Below are 16,655 nucleotides of genomic sequence, written 5' to 3'. Positions count from 1 at the left end.
AAAATCGAATTAATTAAAATAATTCAAACCATTTATTGTACAAAAATTGCATAAAAGGAAATTTAAATTAAGGTATAGATCAGGGATGAAACACACCAAAACTGTAAACAGTTTATTCCAAACTACTCTTCAATGAAAACTGAGAAAATTGTACGCTTGGGTAAATAATTTAATAGTCACATTGGGAAAATAAGTTCACAAGTCAACTTAAACTACTATTTGTACTAAAAATTTGATAAGAGTGATCATTTTCAAAAAAAATTTACATTCAATTTTATTATATATATATAAAAAGTATAATAAATTAAAATTATACTCCAACCATGTAAAAAAATTGCACAAGAGGAAAAATTTAAATTAAGGTATAGTTGAGGGATGAAACACACCAAAGCCGCAAACAGTTTATTCCAAACTGTTCGATAATGAAACTTGAGAAAATTGTATGCTTGTATAAATAATTTAATCGTCAGATTGGAAAATAAAATCACAAATCAACTTAAACCGCCATTTGTACTAAAAACTTGTTGATACGAGCGATAATTTACACAAAAAAAAGATTTACAGTCAATGTTATTATATATATAAAAAGTCGGCCTTCAAATTTAAACATCTGTACAAAGTATACAATGGTTAACATCAAACAATAAATATATATATTTTTTTAAATTCTCAATTATTGTTTTTTAACAAAGCTGCAGCTTTAAGTACTCCGCTCATCCTCTCCATGGCATCTCTGAAATCAAATTCGTTTAATTAATTTTTTTTAAATACTAATTTTATAACGCATATATATCTATATATATAATATTTCATATATTTTTCTCTGATCATTAAAATTACAACTGTTCATCGACCCTATCAAGAATTTATATTTTTGATTTTAATTTGTTGAACTGTGATAAAAATTTTAGAGATAAAATTGATGTTTTATGACACTTTGAGTAGGTTCCAGTGGGTCAGGCTATAAATTTGAAAAATTTGGAACTCAAGGTTGAAAACTACAACCATTCATATTTCCAATATTTTAACAACTATACAATAAATACTGATAAACTACTATCTAATACCATGAACTTCAACTTACAATATTAGTTTAAATTTTTATGGAGACTGTCTCCATGGTGATGAATAAAAACTCAATAAAAATAATAATGATTATTTGGAGATCGTGAGATGCGGTCTGGTGTGACGTAGATTTAGAAAAACATTTTCTTTATCGTGCCAACGTTTCGATCTTTATTAAGATAAGATGATCCTGGGATTTATATACATGTATAATGTATTTGTACAATTTAAACAATGTTTATAAATTCCAGGCTCTGAAGATTATCTCAATAAAAATCTAAACATTGGCACGATAAAGAAAATGTTGGCAATTTTACTCTGAAAAACTCAAGTGTGAAACGCACCAAGCCATACGGTCCTCCTTGGTCTTGAAGGACAATTCAATCAAGTTTCACAACAAAGGTTGAGTGTCAATATAGCATTCGACTGTTTATAAGTAGTAAGTAATAAACATTCGGAACTAAAGGCTTTATTGATATTCAACCTTTGATAATGGAGTTCCACCCCAAAAGTTCAACAAACCGTGAAAAAATGGTGAACTTCTTCTTTCTGCTGTTGTTGTGCAATGTACCTGAAATCTGTCTGATAGCTCTGCAATGGTTAATTTGACATCATCTCCAGTAATAAGTCTCGCTTTTGAGCTAGTTAAGCATTCCAAAACAAGGCTGGTCTTTCATTTGTCTCTCCCCATTACAAAAAAATTCTAAACCACTGCTGACTCAGTTCAGTTACTACATCACCGTAAATTCCATACAAACTTCAACAGGCAACTGTCACTTTATGCCCAGGATCGACCTCAAATGAGGTTTATCTGTTTTTATGTTGAACACATTGCAGTTTATGCTGGGCTGAATTTTGAGATCAACTACCCCTTTATTAACAATTTCATTCAATACCCTAGAGGTAATGGGGCAAGCAGGTAATAATGGATCGCCTTTATAAAGTGAAGGTTAAATTTGAAAAAACTTATGCACACACCTTATACAATATGGTTCTAATGATAGTTTTAGTATATTTGGTTCTGCTTAGTATTGCACAAAAATTTGACATCTGCTGTAAAACCCGTCAGCTCCAAATATACATAAAACTTTGAATTTTTTAAATTTAAATGAATATAAAAAACATACCTTTCGATAGGTTTATCAATGTCTAATTGCCTAGCAATTGCATGGGCTTCATTCAAAAATGGTAAGAGCTGCGGTGGATGAACACAAACTTGGAGCCAGACGCGCGGTAGAATATTTCCAATCTGTAATACAATCAGTATGATTGTTAAAAATTGTCAAAAAGGGGAAACTACGATCATTTACCATTTGGCAAAGATTTGCGGCTTGAATCGGCTGACAGATCCTCATCGCAGATAGCAGGTATCGGTTCAGCAATGAGTTTAAAGCTATCTCGGACAAAGCTGTATCGCTCAAAATACCCTGCCATCGGACAATGTTGCCTAGGAGCTTTACTGCAACAGTGCACTGCCTTGAAAAGAAGCTGAACACTTTCGATTCCAATAGTTTTCTAAAATAAATATACTTGGTTTATATAAATTTATTATAAGAAATAATTTTTTTCTTGCTTACTGTTTCGGATATATAGGAATGAATATATCTTTTTCTACAGCTTCCTTCATTTTTTCTATAATGACGCTGACTAAATTCGTTAAGAACTTCGATGAATGAGTTATCGTTGGATAATCCTGTATGAGTTTTGTAACGAGGCTCACAAAAGACACCGTTTGTGAACTGGACATAGGATCCCAGCATAGTGATGTCAGTTCTACAAATAAATTTATTTTGTAATAAAACTTATATAAAGTATAATCCATATTTGTTTAGTGGTAATAATTGGCCTATTAATTATTCTTTTCATCTCAGCCAAAAACCTTAATGAAAAGAATAATTAATTGGAATAAAATATAATAAACACATGTACATAATAAAACTTACGAGTTAATTTTGGCAAAACAATTTTTTCTACTATCCTTGGAAGAAGTTGAATATCTGGATCTTTTTTCAAGGATTCTTCAGTCTCTTCAGGATCCAATCCATAAAGTAATAAACTATTACACCACTGTGTCTTTTCTATATCATTATTACCCTTGAAAGAAAAATTCATGATAAAACTAATAAACTTAAAACAATAAAGTATCAAAATAAATATTATTAGAGTATAAAAATTACCGGGGTGAAAGGATTCCAAAAGAGCAATTTAAGACGTATCAAGGGTCCAAGTAATTTCGGAAGGCAAAAACTAACATAGGCTTCTATGTAAGCGTCCATATCGTTCTTTCTCCATTGCTCAAATCTTTCGAGCACGCCTTGAATCGAAGAAAACTCTTCAAGAGTGTCCTCAAAAACTTGTTTGGCGTCTTTTTCAATCACCTCTGTAAGTATAAAAATAACAAAGTGTTTTGAAATACAGTTTAACTTGTTTGTAAACATTGCAAAGAGACAAATCAGAAAGGTATAATGTGTTTCATCAAGCGATAAATTTCTGAATTTGTCCTACCAGAGTACAAAAAATATATAAAAAAAATAAATACATCAATAATCAAATCAAAATAAAATTAAAATAAATTAATTAAAACCCACACCAATTTCAACCTAATTTATTCACAAATATCCCTATTAAAGAATGTACTAAAATAATAATAAAATAAAAACTGATGTGTAGTATTAAGTGACAATAATTAATTACTTGGAGATCGTGAGATGCAGTCTGGTAACACCATCTCACAATCTCTAAATTAACAAAAACTTATGGAGAACTCTATTAACGAATTTCTAAAAAATTTAATTATTTGTTGAGTAGACGACCGTTATGATTAAATAAGTTTGAAAATTGCGATGCTCCATCAGGTAGATATGGAACATAAAAGAAAAAAGAAAACTAGATTTTTAAATAGGCCGAGGTTTTGTGAAATCAAATGAAACTTCGGCAAACTTATAAACGTTATTTTTCTTCTTTTTTTTTTTTTTTTTTTCTTGTACATTCCTTATCCACATGACCAAGTACCTAATTACCATAAATGTAAAAATCAATTTTATGAAATGAAAGGGTTACATTGTGGTCTCCATTATCCTCACTTTGTGCAGAAATATTCTCGAATAACTTTGAAAAAATCCTTTTTAAATCAAATAACAAATTAATTAAATCTGTATAAAAAAATAATACGATTCTGCTACCAGAACATTGGCAGTATGTTATAAAAAACCAAGGAAATTGTGATTTTGATGGAAAATAAAATAAATTTATATTTTAAAGGTTTGATATTTTTTTAAACACAAAAAAAAACTTATACACATACCCAATATATATCTAAACTGAAAATTATTTAGGTAGATATATGTTTGAATGATTCTACGCACAGTGAAAAAGTAATTAATTGAGTAATTAATTCTGTCTGTAATTTTCGGTAAAATTATCTTCATGAAAAATACCTCTTTGAGCCCTTGCGGTGACAATTTCAGTTTCGGTGATTTCCTCGTCACTTGACATTCCGTCAACATGTGTGACTATCCCTTTTAATTCTCTTGCCCTTTGTCTCCTTATCCTCCTGCCTTCTCTTTCCGCTATCCGCCTAACCTGGGCTTCATCCTTTTCAATTTTACCTCCTAAAATTAGGAAAAAAATTATAATTAATACCTCAGTTTTTATTCAACAATGCTTTTATTAAATACACACACTTATATTTTACATATAGTACATATAAACAGTTTTATAAAATAAAAGTAAAACACTGCAGTTAAATTTTTAACATAAATTAAACCGAAGAGATAAGTAAGTAAAAAATGAATACTTACCTCCCTCCTACAGCTAAAGAAAAAATGCAAATATAATTGCCTAGAACTGTATATATTTTTATTTTCTTCATTTCTCTTTATCTAGTATTATTTAGAATGTAAACAAAAAATAAATTACTTACTTTGTGCTAAAGGAATATGTTCTTGCGATTGGTCCATGACATCATGCCTCCGTCTGTTTACATAATCGGCATTTCTCGTGCTGAACAAAGACTCAACCCTTTGCTCAAGCATTTCGACAATCATAATCTAAAAGAATAAAAAAAAACCTTGAGTTATCATGTATTTTATAATTTCTACTTATTCTGTTGTTGTATTCAAGAACAAGTAGAACTTAACAAATATTTAGCAATTGCTAATGAAGAAAAGTTAGTGTTATAATTATAATTAAAAGGGGGGATAAATGTTTGAGATCCTTACCCTTAATATCAATTTTAGTTTTATTTCTTTGTTAAAAAAGAAATTCCTTGGATAAACAAAACACTCATGTGAAATATTTAATATTCGAATTTATAGAAAGCATTAAGAATAATTTTCGGCATTTCAACTGTCTGAGAATGTGCGTTAGTTATACGACAAAAAAAAACAACTTATAAACAAGACAAATTATACATTGCCCCAATGTAAGGATCATAAGTTTAAATTGACCTGATCAATTGCAGTTACCAAGAGCCTTGGTGTAAAATGCAAATAGTACAATACTTGAATCTATTTGAATAATCATAAAATGCATCGTTATAAATGGGGTCTATTCAGATCAAGTTTAAAAGAGCATTTTTAGACAATTGGAAGTTATTTTGTATAGCATCTCTTTTTCAAAACACGATAAATTTAACAGAGTCAAGTTGGTTATTTATTTTAATCAATAAAACATAGCTAGAAAAACCTTAATAATCAAGTAGAAAGAGTATTTTCCTCCATACTCTGAACTATTAATTCAAATGATATAAGCAACTTTTTTTTAAATTTGTCAATAAGGTGGAATAATTTAATGATTGTAAGGCCTTTCAACTATTACATCTGGCAATCATTTCTGACAACTGTAGAAAGTGTACTAGAATTGCTGGAGCCGACAAATGTTTGAAATAAGCAGATCTGATAGGAAATGTTCAGCTGGCCTTCCGACTGTCAGAACAATGAAAACTTGGGTAGAACAATCACTGCATTGTAGCCGTATTTCAATCAAATTAAATAGTTAATCAAGGTTTTTGAGTATTGCCTAGTCGATGTTATTTAGTGTTTTTCAATGGAATGGATTGTACAAAATTGTGCTTTTTTTGTTTTTATAATAAAGTTATTAAATTTTTGCTATTGCAGAAGATTATTTCTCGAGATCAAACACATTTTTTAAGAAAACATTGACTTCATCTGAAAATATTCAACTGCGAAAAGGCGTTCATACTATTACTGATTGCCCTGGATAATTAATGTATATATAATTAGACATCAATCTCTATGACACTAATTACATTTTGGCTTTTTATAAACTTTTTAAATTAATTAAAGATGTAAATTTTCATGAAGGTATTTAGAGAAGATCTCAAAGCACAGCCCCTGCCGGCACACGATCAAACAAGTACGCTTATTAAATTGCTCCAATAATTTGCAAAGTTTTGAACTGATTTTATTACCTATATTTTTTATATACATAATTTAAATTTTAAAAAGAAAGCCTTGTTTGATCATGTGAAAATATGACCCGCCTAATGTTTATGAAGGAGACCCACCTTCTCATCTAGACACTCTACCAAGTCAGTGACATACCCACGCAAGTCTTGGTAAAAACGGAATCTCTCAGCTAGTTTTGGTGCGTTCTCCTTTAACTCGGCGCATTCCCTTTTCAGTGTATTGATCTCGTCTGTAGCCTTGTCGCGGTCTATAGTGTGCCTTCTATGCACTTCTCTGAGATCGGTTAATCTGGAATATATCTCAAATGAAATGGCCAGGGAAACAAGCGTTAAAATAAAAGTGTATTGTCTATCGTGAAAGTTACCTATCCTTCAATTTGGACACAACGACTTGTGGGTCAGTTATGCCAGAAGGTGGTAAAGGTGGAAACGCAGAAGAACCAAATTCAGCTCTGCTGTCAATATCCCTCTCTCCTAACATTCCAGTTGATCCTCCTGACCCCAAATACTGATTGTAAAACAAGGTTTCCTGCTGAACTGCAGCAATCTAATAAAAATTCAATCATTTAATTTAAACAGTAAATTTGTATTTATAAATAAAATATTACTTGGGCTCCTGTCACACCCTTCCTTATCTGTTGTGTTTCCCATTCTTCTTCTTCTCCTTTATCACTTTCTTCCGATCCTTTAAACAATATTAATAAACATCTGTCTTATTTGAAAATTAGAGAAATTAGTCCAGATACCTAATTCTTGAGCAGCTTCAAATTCAGCTTTACGTCTTATTCTATCTTCTGCAGCAAGATTCACAGCCATATTGATTCTCTCCTCTTCCCCGTCGCTCACGTCGTTGTCATCTTCCCTAATTAGACGCGACTGTGCATTTTCAAATCTAAAACCAATGCATTTAAAATACGAAATTTTATAAAAGTCAAAATTCATTCATACCTCGAGCTTTCATCGGGCACAGGTACAATTTCTCCCATTTCCCTGACATGCTGCCTCTGTTTACGAGCTGCATGAATTGTAGCAGCATCGGGAATTTTACCTCCTAAAATATATATTTTTTAATTAATATAACAAATATATTAATAATAACAAATAAAAATAAAAAAAGTTATACTCACTCTCCAATATTAGTTTCACAGCATCTGGACGTTTTGTAAACTTATGTACACTCTTATCCTCTTCCTCATCTGAGCTCATACCTTCCTGGACCGCTGCCTCTGCTTCTTTGCCATTTAAAATGGGCTATTTAAAAATAATAATAATTTATATTTAACATTAATCCTTTTTATGCTCATTATAATAGAGTATCTTACAAATGTGTTCTTTAGCTTAATCACAATATCATCATCTAATGCATTAGGAATTAAATTTTTTTCACTGTTCGGATCTGCATTAATATCGGGTTTCTCTTTCTTCCTCTTTCTCTCTTTGTCCAACTGCTTTTTGATTTTCTTGCTCTGAGCTGATTTTTTGACTTTGAACACTTCTCCATCATCACCTGAAAGAATGATAAACAAATTATACTACCTGGCAGTAATGTAATTAAAACGTTTTCTAGATATGTGTGGTGTTTAGTGACTATTAGTCAATGATTATTCAGAGATCGTGAGATGCAGTCTGGTGTGACGTAGGTTTTAGAAGAACATTTTCTTTATCGTGCCAACGTTTCGATCTTTATTGAGATCATCTTCAGTGCTCAAAGTGTTTGTTTTCCGTGTAGATGTGTCATTCTTGTGTGTCGTGTTGACAACAAAACACGACACACAAGAATGAGCATTAGGGTTTGGCACTTTTCGGGGGCTACCTTAAGCTTCGCAAGCTCACACCATTTGACAATTAACTCTCTTAATACTATGTTAAAAAAAAGATTCATCCCTCGCTGAAAATCTTTCAAAATTTTAATCCAAACAAATATAATAAGTACTGATATCAATTGTTTATAAATTTCAAATTAGGCTTGTTTTGTTCCTCTTTCAAACGATATAATATGACATGGTTTCCTAAAGTTTAAACTGAGAAATATATAAGTGAAAAAATTTACTAAAACGTTGCATTTACCCTCCTTCTATCTTTTTCTTTTTCTACAACGTTAAAATTGTATCCTTCTCTTTCTTTCTCTCACACGTCAGCCAAAACTTTTTTATTATTTTAAAGAGAAAGCAACGAGTTTGAAATGTCTGGTGTATTTCGAGACCAGCGAGACAGGAAAGTCAAGCGGGTCCAGACTCACGTTCTTTTTCAACTTTTCGACCTTAAGACTTTTAGAAGTTTTTAACAAGATGTTTGCCCTTTACTATTTTTTTCCAATAGACCTATTGTATTCTCTTTTTCATAACGAATTGCTTTCTTAAACAAAACATAACTTTCAACAAAAAGCTATTTTAAATACCATCTAAATACATTTAGATCTATCGTTTATTCGGGCACGTTTGTCTTCATATTTAAAACCACTTAAATAACTGGCAAAAAATGTTTTATTAAACACACAAATAAAACTTCCAAGCCGTCGGAAAATGTGATACATTATTCACAACTTAAAACATATCTAAGTGACCAGAGATATAACTTTTCAGAATCATATTACCAGATATTTATATAAATAAAACAGTACATTTCAATAAAATTGACAAATAATTAACAAAACTTAAGTCAAAACTTTAATTTTTGTTTATTATTTGAAGGTCGTGCCTCTCTACACGACAGACAATAATGACACAACTATACGGAAAACAAACACTTTGAGCACTGAAGATGATCTCAATAAAGATCGAAACGTTGGCACGGTAAAGAAAATGTTTTTCTAAAAGCCTACGTCACACAAAACCACATCTCACGAACTCTGAATAATCGTTTTCTAGATATTTCAGTCAAAAATCAATAGGAATAAATATGCTTTAAATTCATTAGAATATTTTTTATTTTTTATCACCTAAGATCACCTCTTATTTAGAATTGACTTTAAAAAAACAAGCTTACTATCTAATAATAATAAATAGTCGATACTATCATCGTTTGAGTCTGAAAAGTGATATATGGTGGTCTCACCAGCCCAAATTAATTGGGACCAAGGCCTATATGGAATAGCAGGAATTTACAATTAATGCAGAAACAAGCAATAAAACAAGCCTACTTTATTAAAGAAATGTAAAAACAAAAGCTGGAAGTTTTGTTCAGGCTTGGAGGTTCCCAGGCCCAGTGACGAGTGATCTTGTACTTAAGGTTTTTTGCCTTTTAGGAGCCCTTGTACTACCGGCTTCTATTGAGTTGTGGTTGTATCCAATGAAGCAGAGAACCTCGATAATGAATGGAGACCGCCCTTTCCCGTCCCCATCATCAATGAACCACTACTTTATCCTCATGTTCAAAATCTGGCCTCTCTCTCAAACTTTGAATAATTGTGGCACATTCCTTTTCTCTAGAAAACCATTCGGCCACAATATCTATGTCTCACTGGGAATGTCCTACTTTTGTCTACCTCTCACCCTTGCCCTTCCCAACCTTCTACTCAATACCCTTTGCCTTTTTGATTTTTTGCGTCTTGTCTGCCTAGTGAAGAACGCTTTGAAGTTTGATGAATAAAACAAAACAATCAGGCTGGGAATGCGTTTTATCATCTGAAAATCAGTCCTGAGAAGGTTAAATGGCCAAACTACAGGCCGATTACTCCACAGACCTCAAGACGAAAACTCACATTGTTTTGGGGTATTCCGATAAGAGGTGTACAAATAAACTTTACAATGCATACCATTGGGGATGGCAAAGGGCCTTTGGCCTTCATTTCTTTGAAATGGAAAAGTGCACCTTTCTAAACATTGGGAAAGAACTAATTTACCATGCTACCACTGGTGAAGGTCAAACTGCAGATACCCACAGACCTCAAGATGAAATCTTACATTGTTTCGGGATATTCTAGTTAAAGGTGTACAAATAAACCTACAGTGCACACCATAGGGAATGACAGCAGGGCCTTGGGTCTTCATTTAAGCTTTGAAATGTTGTGCACCTTTCTAAACATTGGGATAGAAATGTGTGGTGATTAGTGACTGTTAGTCGATGATTATTCAGAAATTGTGAGATGCGGTCAGGTGTGACATAGATTTTAGAAAAACATTCGCTTCATCGTGTCAACGTTTCGATATTTATTGAGATCATCTACAGGGCCTGGGATTTACAAACATTGTTTAAATTTAACAAATACATGTAGGATGTGGGAAAAAGTGAATTTATATAATGCAAAAAATATTTTTTATATTCAATCAAAGTATTTCTACTGTTTTCTGCGTAATTGTGCCATTCTTGCGTGTCGTGTTGAGAGTGCCAGTGAGATATTGCTGTTTTGAGATATTGTATGTTGGATTTTTAAGGGATGGGGAAGGCTGTCAGTGGTTAAGAATGGCACAATTATGCAGAAAACAAACACTTTAAGTGAGTAAAAATACTTTGATTATAAAATAATATTTTTTGCATTGTATAAATTCACTTTTCCACATCCAAAATGTAATTGTTATATGTAAACAATGTTTGTAAATCCCAGGCCCTGAAGATAATCTCAATAAAGATCGAAACGTAGGCACGATAAAGAAAATGTTTTTCTGAAACCTACATCACACCAGAACGCATCTCATAATTTCCGAATAATCATTGGGACAGAAGTCATTCACCAAGCTACTACTGACGATGGTCTAACTGCAGTACCTGACAGACCTCAAGATAAAATGTCAATATTGTATGTTTTTTAGTGACCAGTTGTTCAATAATTCATCGAAGTTGTGAGGAGTGGTCAGGAATAAAGTATTTTGGAAAAACACCTTTTTTATTTATTGCCAAAATGTCGACCTTTATTCAGGGCATAAAGTGTGGTGATATCTTTCTGGTGAGATATTTGTTCAATTTCTGGATGAAGGGAATCTCGTTTCCCTTTATTCTTTAAAATGAACCTGCATCGTAAAGACTTTGGGACATTGGGATAGATCTTGTTCACCAACCTATCGATTCTTCGGAATGGTGATCCGACCATACTTCAAACAAAGTAGGACAATTAGCATAAGGCCTAAATTTTAAAAACTGGACAAAACCCAACTATATTTCTTATCGTAGCAATTTGGCATCACGCCATCATCTGCAGGTCTTGTTTTCCTTCGTAATTAAACAGCAAGACTATTGAATCGGTCAATCAACTTTACAAAGCATGAACTCTTTTTAAAGTCCGTACCTTCGTTCAAGTCCTCTTCGAAGCTCAGCAGCGGTTGGTGTGCGTGTTTTCCGGCCTTTTTCGGCTTCGTGTCTCTGATTAACGTGTGGCACTCTTCCGTCTGTTCGGATTCGGCCTCTTCGCTTTCCGTGAACCCCCGAGCCCTGATGTTCCGCCTCGGTTTTTTAACAAGTGACATATCTTTCGTAAAAAAAAAGAAAATAAACCCGCTACCAAACTTGAGACTTCGAAAAATAATATCTGAAGATTGACTACCAAAATAAGTAACCTTCGGCTGAGAGTTGTGACTGCGGCTGTTGAGCTCGAGGTGGCCTAAACTGACCTCAACTTATTGGGAACATATCTTTGTTATTATAACAAACAAAAAATCACTGAAAAAAAGAACATAGAAAAATCATCATTTAGTATATTATACAGCCGTATACTTAACAAGATTAATTTTTTTTATGTTCTTCACAGATGGCTTCCCTCCATTTTTTGAAAATTTCCAAATCACCAAACACATAATATTTTAAAAAATCAACTTAAACATTTTGTTTTTATTCAAGAATGTTCAGCTTTATTATAAATCAAACTATATCTTATGCAATTATTCATTTATTATTATTAAACCTTTCAAGTATCAAACACCACACACAAACTTTCAAGTACCTTCTTCCCCCCTAATATTTGTTCGCATTTATCCCCGGACGAAATAAATTCCAATTTTAGAATTTAAAAAACAAACAAAAGGTGTTGGGTTTTATTTATTTTTAATTTAATTAATTAAATTATTCAATTGGTTTTTAACCTTCCGTATCGACTGATCACTGATAGGCGTTGGTGAACAGGTTATCATACATTCAACATTGTTGACAGCACGTGGTGGTCTGGTGTTTATGACAAGTTGGATATTTAATTATTAAAGAAACTATGGCTTTGAAATTAAGAGTACAGTAAGTTTTATATTATTTATATTTTTGCATGGTTTAATTGTCCATTAAGTTTTTATTTACATTCCCCTTGGAGTATTGAATTTATAACTTGAACTTCTGACAAATAAACTAAAAATCTGTATTTAATTTCACCTTCATGCATGCACAACAGTTAATCAAAACAACATTAATGAAATAAATACATGATGACGCCAAAAATAGAATTTTTCTGCGATTGTTTTTATAATATCCCCAGTGTTTTGCAGTCATCATCAACCAGGCCTGACTATTTGTAGATCAATGATACTTATGAGACTAATAGAACTTTTAGAAATTCATCAATTTTCTTAGTTGTCACTTTGATATGTTCTTTACTGGTTCCGTTTTAAAAATGACAGTGCGGTATCCAGGCCAAGACAAAAATGCTTTCTTTTTTTGTAGTAAATGTATCAGTCTTTGGTTAGGAGTATTCTTGAATATGGTGATTTTATTTGGCCTCTTATAAAACCCATTCAAATGATTCAGAGAAAAACTACCGAATACTTAATGTTCAAATCTGGTCCCAACTTCACTACATATGCTGCAGCTTTAGACACATTGAATATGGACTCCTCGGTCGCTCATCGTCGTGCTGGTTTATTTACTATTTGGATGGAAGATTATAATCATTTTATTCATGCTCAAGAAATTCTATCATAATTTAGCCTACCAAGCCATGGTTTACATTTCCACTTGCAGAACTAATCTTCCATCCGCGAAATGTGTTTATGCCCGTACTTTGAATGTGTCATGCATTGATCTATTTGCTGACAGTCAAGTGGCTTTAAAAAAAAATATTTTTGAGTTTTTAAGTAATAGTATGGATGTTACTCTTGAACTGTTGTGATTTTTAATCTTTGAATTTCTTTCTGTTGCGTTTCCTTCTTAAGTAAGATTTGTATGTCTTATCTTTCCCTAATTTTATATGATGGTAACTTAGTTGGCATTATACTACTTAATATGAACAGAAGTACAGTGAAAATTAACAATTGGTGGCCACTTCGTAAGTCACTGAGAATCGAATCCTGATTACACGACACTTGAAAAATGGCAAAAAGCGGGAAAATTCTAAAGGTTGTTGGTTGAGATGTGGAGTTGGTGTCTGAGTGGATCGAGGTCACGATAGCTCAAGTGGTAGAGCACTGGCATATTTAGCCGAAGGTTGTGGGTTCAAATCCTTCTCATGACAATTTTTCATCTCAACCAAGACCTTAGATAAAAAGAATAATTAATAGAAATAATTAATATGGGCATATTATCATATTTTACCATTATTAGGCGGCCGCTGACTCACAAAGGAAAAAAGGCGTTGATAGACAAGGAACCCAAGCTGATAGAGAACACCAAGCAGAGTTTGTTTCTGCGAGGCCGAAAATGTAATGAGACTCTTTTAAGTTGTCTCAAAGATTTGGTAATTTAGAACGAAAACTATTTACATTGGAATTTTATTGTATTGGCATTTGTATATTCTAGTATCAATTGAAAAAGCCTGATGCTGTGATGATGAATGGAAAAAACGATTTTGTACCGTTGGATAACGCCACGCCTCTTGAGACTTTATCGAAAAAGAGCGATTCTTCATTATTTTTCTTTGGCTCTCACTCAAAAAAAAGGCCAAACAATTTAGTCATAGGTATTTGCCTTATTAACTAATGTCTTGAGCCATTTGTTCATTAATATATTTTTTGCAGGCAGAATGTATGACCATCAAGTTTTAGACATTGTCGAGCTTGGTGTGGATGAATACAAAGGCCTCAAGGACTTTGATACAGAAAAGATTAGTGTAGGCCTAAAACCCTGTTTGGTATTCTCAGGGCCCAAATTCTCTCAAGATGAGAATTTAATGAGAATCAAAAACCTTTTCGTCGACATGTTCCACAGGGAAAATGTGCAATCAGTTCGTCTACAAGGATTGGAACATGTTTTGACCTTTACTGAATCAGAAAATAAGATTTTTATGCGCAGTTACAGGCAAGGATTTTTTTTTTCCTTTTCACAATGTGCAATACTAACTTTTTGTTTTAATCTCTTTAGGGTTTTGTTGAAAAAGAGTGGAACTAGACTCCCTAGGGTTGAATTGGAAGAAATCGGACCTTCCATTGACTTCAGCCTAAGGAGGATGAAATTAGCATCTGAGGACCTGTTCAAATTGGCTTGCAAAAAGCCGAAGGAGCTCAAGGTACTTTCCTTATCTTTTCTATACTTGTATTTTCACATCTTGGGAGATTAATTTTTTCTTTTTTTCAGGTCAAGAAAGTGAAGAACATATCAAGGGATCCGTTTGGATCAAAACTGGGCAGGGTGCATATTAAGCAGCAGAATATAAATAAATTGCAAACGAGAAAGTTGAAGGCTTTGAAAAAAAGGAGGGAAGAGAAAAAAAATAAAGATTCATAATTTTCAATTTTAACTCTTGTACTTATTTTTTCTATCTACCTACTTTTTTTTATAAACAAATTTTTATATACAGGGTGAATTGCTACTCGTGCTACAAACTTCTCCAGTAGATTCTTCACCCTAAAATGAACAAAAAAGTTCATATTGTCCATGGTCCGATTCTCAACCATTTCAGAGTAATTTCGCTTTTTATCGATTTTGAAAGATATCACGTCCTGGCGTCGGAAAATCGTGATATCTTTTAATCTAAACATTTCTCTGAAAATCTAATAGCACCGTTGAAATTCCCGTTAATTTTTCAATAAGAAGATGACGGTGGCAAAATGTTTGGGCTAATTTTTTGTGTTTTATTTCAGCCAGAACTACAAAAAGAGTGGAAAATTGTGTAAATCGGAAAGTGTATAAAGTAATCCAGAGTTTCTAATTTTAGTCTCAGAAGGCAGCAAATTTGAGGAAAACTACCTGATTTAATAACGCTTCCAACGCACTCGTCATTTTCTTATTTAGTGGTTGTGAGACCAAGATGTTGATGACAAAAAGAGAAAAAATGGTGGTTCAAGGATTGCTAATGTTTGAGAGTGACTTGCTACTCGTGCTACAAACTTCACCAGTAGATTCTTGACCCTAAAATGAACAAAAAAGTTCATATTGACCATGGTCCGATTCTCAACCATTTCAGAGTAATTTCGCTTTTTATCGATTTTGAAAGATATCACGTCCTGGCGTCGGAAAATCGTGATATCTTTTAATCTAAACATTTCTCTTAAAATCTATAAGCACCGTTGAAATCCCCGTTAATTTTTCAATAAGAAGATGAAGGTGGCAAAACGTTTGGGTCTTTCTTCCTTGACCTTCTAGCTGTTTGTAAACTTCTTAAGCATTACATACTAAATGGGCATTAAATTAAATTAAAAAATTTCAATGGAATTATGATTTTGATTCTCTCTAAAAATTAACGGGGATTTCAACGGTGCTTATAGATTTTAAGAGAAATGTTTAGATTAAAAGATATCACGATTTTCCGACGCCAGGACGTGATATCTTTCAAAATCGATAAAAAGCGAAATTACTCTGAAATGGTTGAGAATCGGACCATGGACAATATGAACTTTTTTGTTCATTTTAGGGTGAAGAATCTACTGGAGAAGTTTGTAGCACGAGTAGCAATTCACCCTGTATATAAGGACTTTTATTGTAATTCTGAAATTTAATCTCTTACCAGCATGAAGTACCGTTTTTTTTTTTTTGTTTTTTTTTTAATTCCCTGTTATACAGGATGACTTGATCCATAAATTGAAGAGTTATAGTTTTAATTAATTATAAACTTATATTAATAATAAAGCTTACCTCAAACGATGGACAGATACAAAATTAACTGTAATTTCTTATAAGCTTAATTTTAATTTACCAAATTAGATGAATTTTGATAATGATAGTAAGCAGTAATAAGATACAAGTGTATAAAAAGTTTATATTTAAAGTAATATATACAATTCAAAAAAATACTTTTGGCATTAAATTTCCCAAATTTGATTTTATGTACATTGAAAGATTACATGTGTACATCTATACATTTTTACACATTGACCAC

General features: G+C 32.4%; 2 protein-coding genes across 3 annotated transcripts; one reads left to right on the top strand and one right to left on the bottom strand.

The window, feature by feature from the left end:
* Positions 1-630: 630 nt before the first annotated feature.
* Positions 631-12,138, bottom strand: LOC106661163 (PAX3- and PAX7-binding protein 1). Of its 2 annotated transcripts, XM_014384401.2 has the most exons (17): positions 11,970-12,135; positions 11,715-11,894; positions 7,816-8,000; positions 7,621-7,744; positions 7,442-7,544; positions 7,240-7,385; positions 7,102-7,178; positions 6,859-7,040; positions 6,593-6,782; positions 4,988-5,114; positions 4,503-4,676; positions 3,243-3,445; positions 3,009-3,159; positions 2,643-2,838; positions 2,376-2,580; positions 2,193-2,314; positions 631-733 (listed from the first exon to the last, which is right to left on the bottom strand). In XM_014384401.2, the coding sequence occupies exons 2-17, from the start codon at positions 11,890-11,892 to the stop codon at positions 670-672; spliced, it is 2,427 nt and encodes an 808-aa protein (XP_014239887.1). In that variant the 5' UTR covers positions 11,893-11,894; positions 11,970-12,135; the 3' UTR covers positions 631-669. The 2 variants fall into 2 exon arrangements, with proteins under 2 accessions (XP_014239887.1, XP_014239886.1); XM_014384400.2 differs by having other exon boundaries at positions 11,715-12,138.
* A 392-nt stretch (positions 12,139-12,530) lies between these two features.
* On the top strand, positions 12,531-16,344 carry LOC106660993 (ribosome production factor 2 homolog). Its single transcript, XM_024225782.1, has 7 exons — positions 12,531-12,649; positions 13,946-14,078; positions 14,141-14,300; positions 14,359-14,638; positions 14,702-14,846; positions 14,915-15,056; positions 16,340-16,344. Exons 1-7 carry the CDS (start codon positions 12,627-12,629, stop codon positions 16,342-16,344), a joined length of 888 nt encoding a protein of 295 aa, XP_024081550.1. The 5' UTR covers positions 12,531-12,626.
* The last annotated feature ends 311 nt before the right edge of the window (positions 16,345-16,655 follow it).

Source organism: Cimex lectularius, unplaced genomic scaffold (genome assembly GCF_000648675.2).
Source record: "Cimex lectularius strain Harlan isolate CLEC.00 unplaced genomic scaffold, Clec_2.1 scaffold47, whole genome shotgun sequence".
Lineage (NCBI taxonomy): Eukaryota > Metazoa > Arthropoda > Insecta > Hemiptera > Cimicidae > Cimex > Cimex lectularius.
Note: the sequence above shows the minus strand (reverse complement) of the source record. Positions and strands in the feature narration are given on the sequence as shown.

Bases quoted from the DNA above. Each gene is read 5' to 3' on its own strand.
- LOC106661163 (XM_014384400.2), bottom strand. From the start codon at position 11,892: ATGTCACTTGTTAAAAAACCGAGGCGGAACATCAGGGCTCGGGGGTTC. The intron at 8,001-11,714 runs GTACGGACTTTA...TCATTCTTTCAG, and splicing joins CGAAGAGGACTTGAACGAAG to GTGATGATGGAGAAGTGTTC. The intron at 3,160-3,242 runs GTAATTTTTATA...TTTTCTTTCAAG, and splicing joins TTTGGAATCCTTTCACCCCG to GGTAATAATGATATAGAAAA.
- LOC106660993 (XM_024225782.1), top strand. From the start codon at position 12,627: ATGGCTTTGAAATTAAGAGTACA. The intron at 14,301-14,358 runs GTATTTGCCTTA...TATTTTTTGCAG, and splicing joins GCCAAACAATTTAGTCATAG to GCAGAATGTATGACCATCAA. The intron at 14,847-14,914 runs GTACTTTCCTTA...TCTTTTTTTCAG, and splicing joins AAAAGCCGAAGGAGCTCAAG to GTCAAGAAAGTGAAGAACAT.